At 41.6% G+C, this 8,868-nt stretch overlaps 1 protein-coding gene across 3 annotated transcripts in view; it reads right to left on the bottom strand.

Annotated features, from left to right (window-relative positions):
* lrp4 (low density lipoprotein receptor-related protein 4) overlaps positions 1-7,194 on the bottom strand; it is a 140,584-nt gene extending 133,390 nt beyond the window's left edge. For 2 of the 3 annotated variants that reach the window (XM_031323572.2, XM_031323571.2), the window contains exon 1: positions 6,834-7,193. In XM_031323572.2, the coding sequence (XP_031179432.1) occupies positions 6,834-6,894 (61 nt within the window). In that variant the 5' untranslated portion in view covers positions 6,895-7,193. Of the gene's footprint in view, positions 1-6,833 lie in introns of all 3 variants that reach the window. The other variant, XM_031323573.2, reaches the window with a different exon arrangement.
* Between the last annotated feature and the right edge of the window lie 1,674 nt (positions 7,195-8,868).

Genomic DNA, 8,868 nt, shown 5'->3' on the forward strand with positions numbered 1-8,868 from the left:
CCCCCCCTCCCGACGATATCATCATCCATCACGATGTTTTACTGTAAACATCGTCAACTGCCAATTTAGGGGACATCGCCCAACCCCATTGTGGAGAGAAACAAAAAAAACAGAGTCACAGTTCTGACATCAATCAACAGAAGAAGCTTCATCACACACACACACACACACACACACACACACACACACACACACACACACACACACACGTCCAGTTAGAAGAAGCCTGTCTGTCTCTGTAGTTATTTATATCCTATAAGCAGCTGGGTGCTTTAGTTTTTAACAAACAATACTTTAACAGGGAAACATTAAGCACTTTGCTGGGAGAATTTTCAGCAGCAGATTAACATACGTTCAGTGCTCTAGTAGTGACGACAGTTTGTATGGGACAAGATAAACTACAGAGGTAATGAAGGAACATGTCACCCAGTGCAACAGTGTGGCTCCTTGATTGAGGACTTTGTGTGTTTAGTAGTATTTCTGACAACAATTAAGCTCCATGGAACGTAGGGATAAGTTATATCAGGCTTTGGCAAAACAATTCAGTGTTGGCTTGGATCTTTTCATGACATTTGTTGACAATAAGAAAAATATACAGTACAATATCACCAGTTTCCTTTTTGCGTCGCCTCACAATCTTGACAAATAAAAAAAATAAAAACATCATGGAGGAATTTTGATAATGGAAATGGTTGTTAAGAAATGATCATCCAACAGAGGATATTAAATCCAGGATATTAATGATTAATTGCCGTCTATTGAGAAATACAACTTTCAACTGCCCATTCATTCATTTCCAAGATTAATTGGATACCCCCTGCCCAAAAGATGACAAGGGGACAACTGTCCTGCACTGACAAATTGTTCGGATGTTTCTACTGCCCACGGACAAAAGTCATCCCCAAACCACATGTTTGTGTGTGTGGCCCACTGAGCAGTTTAAGCCATTAGACATGCAGAAAATATGGCCCTGCACAAATTCCCTGTTGACACTCAAACTGAACCCGTGCAGACACTGGCATCAAACAAATGTCTTCTTTTTGTCTGTAAAGAGGATCCCATGGTGTCTTCTTGGATACACAATAATAAGTGGCTTATTTTTAATGCATGGCTGAAACCACATTTGGAGACCAAAAGAGGTCTTTCATCACAAAAATCTGCCAAAGCAACAATCATTTCTCACGGATGTCTTCAACCAAATTTGCTAGAATCATCAGCGTCCCTGCAGATGCTTTGAAGTGAAGCCCCTGAAGAATCAAGTTACTATGGATCTGTACAAGTGTGTGTCCTTCAAAATGTCTTTGTGTCCCTGCCCCCCTCCCCTGGTTGTGCTCAGACAGCGAGTCTCCAGCTCTGCTTATCTTTCTGTCCTTTACAGCAGACCCCCGCTGAGACAGAGAACCAGAGTTTATTACAGTCTCCAATAATCTGCAACCCCCAAGGAACACAGATTCATACTACATGGCCTAAAAAAAAACGACGACCGTCCCTTTTGATACCAAACCTCTACGGTGATGTGGCCTGAATTTCATGTTTTTTTTTAAAGACAGCGGGCATGTGTTACCTGAGGTCACCGTTTCAGAGAGAAACATTATTATCAAAATGTGATGGAAATCTGCCGTTGGGATTTTATATTTTTTTTATTTAAATCTAACCACTCAAACAAGAAATGTTCATTAAACTAAAACCAAACATTTTGTAATACATGTTTTAAGGAAACTTAGGTTGCTGGTGTTACCAGCTCCAGACAAGAATGGACTGCGTTTATGTAGCACATTGTCTCTCATTCACCCAGTCACACTCACACACTGATGGGCAATTCCTTCACCATTGGGAGCAATTTGAGGTTAAGTGTCTTGCTCAAGGTCCCTTTGCCATGTGGACAGGAGGAGGTACGGATCAAAACACCAAGCCTACAATTAATTGCGAACCACTCTACAACCTGAGCCACAGCTGCCGGCAGACTAAATGCTTTTTTTGTGACTGATCAACAGAAAAATCGGGCCATAGTTAGTCTGGAATGCTCATTTTCATTTGTTGTCCCTGTGCCAGATGTTAAAATGTATCTTAATTCTTTTGGCTGTTTTTGGTCTGCACTATAAATTCCTTCAAACATCAGGCCATTGAAATAAACAAACGCACATTGGCGGCAATCTTTCATCATCCTCGTAGTGTGTGAAAGCGGCAGCAAAAACAGTATAACAGAATTAAAATCCTTGACATGGATTTCCACCAGTGGACCATTTCTGTTGTTACACCGCCAACCGTTGCGCTCGCACTGATGGCTGCCAGTGGTTGACTGTTTGTTTTCTTGCTTGTGTGATCTCAAAGCGGACATCTGTGACATATATAAGCTCTGTGAACATAATTGAAATAGGCCCCGGGGCCGTGGGCATCATGTTCTGAAATGAAAAACGACCCCAAAGACGAGAGTACCCCTGGGGGGTCTCACAGGGAGAGAGCCAGGTGATTTATAGGAAGGTGAAGGAACATGAGTAGAGGGACGGTGGGGGGGGGAGGTCCTCACATTCATCCACATGGGAATGTTGGAAGCGGGGTTCAAATCAAGTAATCATAGGTTACCTCCAATGCTACCTTGGAGGTGCAATTCCATCCCCTCAGCAGAGACACACAAAGCACAGTGGGGGTATCAGGTGGGCCAGTCTGCCTTCCCTTGGTGAAAGCAAAAGCCTGGCTGACACCAACTCAACTAGCTAGACCAGAGGACGGACACACACACACACACACACACACACACACACACACACACACACACACACACACACACACACACACACACACACACACACACACACACACACACACACACACACAGCAGCTCCAGTCTCAGAACCCATAATGAAACGTTCACCCTTGTCCTCCCCCTGAAGCCCCTGAATAGCTTCAGCCTCGACAAGAAAGTCAACAGAGTGGAAGGTGAATGTGCATATATGCCAAAACAATCAAACTCTGCCAAGTGTACAGACAAAGGAGTCCCGTTTCATAGACCTTGAGCCACGGCCACATCCTCGAAAACAACCGTTCTCTGTCGGAGAAAAGTATCGTCGCCTGCAGAGTGGAATCTGTACCAAAAACAACTTTGTGGCAAGCAATTAATCTGTCTGTAGGCTGAGTTATTCTGTAATATCAACATTGCAACACCATTAATACCAACACAGTTACTCGGAGGACACTTAATCAAATGTGGTGTTGGAGCTATTTTGCAAGACAATGTCATAAATCATCATTCTAATGCTCGCTGGGTACGCAAAACCACGCCTGCAGGTTCTGTGAAAAGGTCACTAGTTGAAGTGTGTGTGAGTGTGTGTTAGTCCAGGATGAGTAGGGCAATGCCAGGGGACTAATCAATCCGATGAGGGGATACAGGTGTCAGAGAAGGACACAAAGGCCAGCAGCAACCTAAGAAGGCCAAACTCCCTACCTCCCCCTCCTCAACCCGCTTTCTCCTCAATTCTCTCTCCGTTCCTTTAACTCCTGTGATTTTCTACTTTTTACTTCTTCTGTTCTCCTTCCAATTACCACTAGTGCTGAAATAATTAGTCGATTAGACGATCAAAAGAAAGTTTATCAACAAACATCTTCGATAATCATGAAATGGTTTTGCAGAGGTGGCAAGGAGGAGATGTGACAGGTCCTGGCACACCTCATCTCTAGGGTTTTGTATTGTTTAAAATGTGTCTGTACTCGTGAGGATACGATTCCGGAGTTTTGGTGCCGAAACCGATACCATAATTTCTGATGAGGTGACCCGCCTGTGATAATACAATGCTGTAAACTCATTCAGGGCTTTTATCAAGTAAAACATACCAAACATTTACCACTTTCTGCATCTTAAATGTGATGTGGTGGACTTTAAGTTGGACAAAAGAAGCTATTTGAAGATGTAGCCTGAAGTTCTAGTAAACTGCAATGGACATTTGTTTATGACGTAAATAATCGCAGCCCACCTCTCCTCCTTTACTGTCATCATCTCCTTTCTTTTCTTATTCTTCGTTTGGCTGCAGAAGCTAAAACCAACCAACCCCACTTAAGGAAGGATTTTTTTTTTTGGGACAGTTGCCAAGCTGTCAGATTTATACATCAGCACCGTCTCAGTTTAGTCCTTTTCAATTCTGCAGGAGGAGGATCATCATTCAAGTTGAATATTTCATCCCATCCCCAATCCTCAATGGATTATGGATTTATCGGTCAATGATGCTTGACTGTAAGTACAAATGTGAACTAATGTGCAGTGACGCCTTCAGTGGAACAACACCAGAGGTTCTGACTCAACCTGTGAGTCCAATCAATAGTTTATTAGTAAATGAGGAACCTTCAGTGGGGATCGCAGGAGTGGGTGAAGGGTCGTCCTGTCCCAGACGACATCATTAAATCGTATAACACACTCCCCAACACACCATTAAACTAACTCAGCCTATTACTGCAAGGCCACTAGACCTAGCTGAGAAGGCATCTTGACCGAACACACACACACACACACACACACACACACACACACACACGGCAGCTGGTCTTTATAATGCCATTCACAGTACACAGCTTAGAAATTATAGCCTTTACCACTTAATTCATCTTTCCATGAACCATTATGTATATCTTATAATACAAGAGTCAGGAAAATAAAAGAGCTGATATGTCAGGGTTAGAGCGATATCTCACGTTGCCAATATTTGGGGCCCGATATGATAATCGTTTCAATTTTTGACGCACTGGAACTACATTTTTGCTTTGAACATTTTATTTAGTCAATTCATTGTTCAAAGACATGTCTATGTTGGGTTTTCATGTATCCTGGAGCTTTCCAACCACTGGACATCTGTGGGATGAGATCTTGTCTTAAAAGAGCCACTACCCCTAAAAATAATGTCATTAGTGCGAGTCTGACTGTCAGTGTCACATGAGGGTTTAAATGCTATTTCAGAGGATTTTCCACCCTGACAAATATAAAAAACGCTGAGGGGAAAATGTCGTATTTGGAATTGCTGGCATGATAATGATCACATTTAAAGATCTTGAATTGAAAATTGGAATAAACACCATTTATCAGGTACTGGCCCTACAAAACCAGTGTCAGTTGTGTGCCACAGTGGACTCACTCATGCACGACAGGCGACGATGTGTTTAAGACATGATACAGGCCCGGCAGACTTAATTGCTTTAGAACAAGTCCATTATTAAACGAGACCCCCCCCCCAATCCAGATAAAGAGGGGAGAAGGGGGAAAAACGTTGATAACTATATCTTAAAAGGATGAAAGACCCAACTATAAATAGGATGTGGATCATTCAGGGGGGGCTTTTGTTTTCAATTGGATATTGAATCTTATCTGGCTGACATTTCGGAGACAGTCTACTGGTGACATTTAGGAGTTGTCACAATTACAGCAACCTCTTTTTGGAGGTCTAACCAGCCAATTACAGATATAATTGTTGCTAGCCTGTCGGATAAATCTTTTCATGTCACGTCAGAGGGCACAGCACCCGTGTGTGCATGATGCTTAGCCCGCTGTGTGTGTGTGTGTGTGTGTGTGTGTGTGTGTGTGTGTTTAGAAATAGCTTACGTAGGGTCTTTGCATTCCAGCGGCTGTTCTAACATGTTGTAAATACAAGGTGTTAGAGAAAACATAGAAAGAGGGTGGTGGAAATCACTCAGACCTATTACAAGTGCTGCTGGGGGCGGGGGCAGGGGCGGGGGGGCAGGATGTAGGTTATCATAGATAAACAACCCAGTTCACCTGCAATCACAGTCAAGAGCAACATGCTTGTTTTTTTTGTTTCGTTTTTAACTAAATGGAAAAATAAAAGGCAACATCCACTAAAATCATCATACCTCATAAATAAAAAGTTTTGTTTTAAGTCAGTGGATCATTTGCATAACAGAGATAACTGAAAAGTGCATTTTTAAGTAAAAGTTAAAAATACAAAAAAACAGTTCTGTACTTTTTTGCAGCTTTATAACCCATGCAAGAGCACAAACTCCATATTGTCTTTCTTACATTTCATGACTCATTCTCAGCTTCTAGGCATCCACAACAAGCCACAACTTAAACCTAACCAGTATAATGCTTGCAGAATGCTTAAACCAGCATTTTAACTGATTTAAGATTTGGGGTTTTTTTCCTCATCAGCAAGGGCTGATAGCAATCTGCCTGAAGGTGGAGCTCTGACAGGACATCAGACATGCATACACCCCTCATATTGTAGTCCATACAACCTACATGCATGTAACACCAAAAAACTGTTAGAAAATCTTCCAAATCCCCATATACCCCATAGAATCATAGTGCCACGCGCTACAACATCTAATACCCATATACTTCCAACAGCACGTTTCGCTGGCATGCAGAATAAGAAGGGTCCAGAGTTGCCTACAAGACATAGCAATTGTATGTATCAAAAGTTAAATTACAAAATTAAAACATTTTCTCAAGTTAAATCTATAAAAACTATGCACATCTGAGAGCTCGGACCATCGCTTCACTTACACACGCATGTTGTTGTCAAACATGATTAAAAATAAATAAATAAAAAGTCAAAAAGATTAACGCTCAAACTCAGACATATTTTCCACTACAGTTTCTATTTTAACCACCTAAATTGCCCTCTCTAATATGGGGGAAACTTGGCTGCTGAGTTTCTATGTCTGAATGTGCGAGTCAGACCAATTCACAGAGCTCATAGGGACGGAATACAACAAAAATACAGTTAACAAACACCGGCGGTGCACAAATACCTCCGTTCACCTCTCTCAAAACAAGCTCACATGCAGTTCCAACTCCACTTTGCAGCGTTTTTAAACGGACATTTTCTTACCTGGACTCTGGCTGAGCAGCAAAGTTATCAGGGAGCCCCACAGCACCGCGGCCAGCTGCATCTTGTACCCCGCTTTTCTCTCGCTTCTCCGGGCTTCCCTTTCCCTTTTCCCTCGTCTTCTACTTCTTTTCCTCACAGTTAAATATCAACGTGCTTCAGTTGCAAGTAGACGCTCCGACTTTCACGCTAACCTCAAACCATGACTGACTTTTTAGCCCCTTTTCTCTGCCCGACCTCCTCCGCCTCCTTCTCTTGTGTGTGATAACGCGACAAAACCGGGATTAAAAAGTTAACTCTGAGGGGAACTGCCTGGCTACGGTCTCCATCATGTTGTGCTCTAGTTCCTGACGCTGTAGCTACCAAAAAGGAGCTGTGGGCTGTACCAAACGCAAGCGAAGGGGGAGCTAACTGTGTCTACGGCGGTGTATTTAAGCGAACCTGTTCGTAAATGAGCATCAATGACAAATGTTTAGCACGTTACGTATTATATAATACAAAAGAAAAATTGAATCTCCCCAACTTGTTGATTTTTTTGACGTTGTAATTACCCTCCTTCCTCTCCCTACTTCCCTATCCCGCAAGACATTGGCTCGTCCAAAATATCTGCTCTCGTTGTGTCATTTCTTAAATTACAATGTCTTTTTAAAAGATGCTGGTGGTCAGCAAATCAAAGGATAAATTCAGAAAGCATCTGGAGGCATGTGTATATTGTTTGTGTTTTCCCCACCGCGCTCTTATTTCGTACACAATGTGGGTTAAAGAAGAAGAAGAAGAAGAAGAAGAAGAAGAAGAGGAAGAGGGGGGTAAAAATCCTTCTCTGTTGTCACTTAAGTCATTGGAGGCCAATGACAGAGCAGTGGTTTCCACAGTGGGGTATAATGGCCATGAGATGAGGTCATTACACAGCCATTATTTAGTACCACAGATTTACAAAAAAAGTTACTGGGGGGTATTATGGTTTATATTAAAATGTAATTAAGTCCAAAAAGGTCACTGTGGACACGTTATTTATGTTACCCCAGGATTACAAGATGTTCCAATAGGGCTGATATAGTTACACCACAAGTTTATAAATGCAGTTTAGTCCAAAAACACGCACACTGCAAAATCCTATAAGAATATGACAGTGATTCCATCAGACATTAAACAGCTAGGCCTATTTATTACAATGAAGTCACTTTACATTCACTGCATGCTCCAATAAGAACATAATGTTGACACTATGTGTTTAAAAATGAGAGTTAAATCAAATAATATCACCATAATCTCACTGTTAGGGATCACATATCACCGGTTCCTATAGGAATAGTGTAATAGCACCACAATAAAGTAAGTAAGAAATGAAGTACTGTACACAAAAACGTCCTGTTAGAATGCTAGTATGTTAGTAAGTAAGCAAGGTTTATTTATATAGCACTAATCACAGACAGAGTCACAAAGTGCTTCACAGGCCAAATAAATATATACATTAAACAAATCAAATATCAATATAAATCACAATGAAACACAGTAAATCACATTGAATCACAAAGGCTTAAATCACAGAGTAATACAGTCAACAATGTGGCTAAACGAACACCTGATTAAAAAGTCTTTAGCTGCTTTTTAAAAAATATCAACAGAGGCCACCGCTCCTAAAACATGAGGCAGAGCATTCCACAGTCTGGGAGCCACTATTTCAAAAGCTCTGTCACCTTTAGTTTTCAGCTTTGTATGGGGAATAGCCAATAAGCCCTGATCTGAGGACCTGCTGACAACATAAGGGTGCAGCAAATCACTAATGTAAGCCGGCGCCTGCCCATGGATGGCTCCGTAGGTAATTACAAGAATCTTGAACTGCATCCTGATGGTATGAGGTCATGAGAGACTAAAAATGTGCATTATATTCTATAAAGTCTCACTTCAAGGCCTTCCAGGTCTCTTCAAACAGCCAATAGCCAATAATAAAACCATAAATAAAATATTAAACTTGAATCAACTTGAACAAATACTGTATTACCTCATACCAGTAGCATACAGGATTATAGGAATTATA

The sequence above is a fragment of the Sander lucioperca genome, chromosome 3 (genome assembly GCF_008315115.2).
Source record: "Sander lucioperca isolate FBNREF2018 chromosome 3, SLUC_FBN_1.2, whole genome shotgun sequence".
Lineage (NCBI taxonomy): Eukaryota > Metazoa > Chordata > Actinopteri > Perciformes > Percidae > Sander > Sander lucioperca.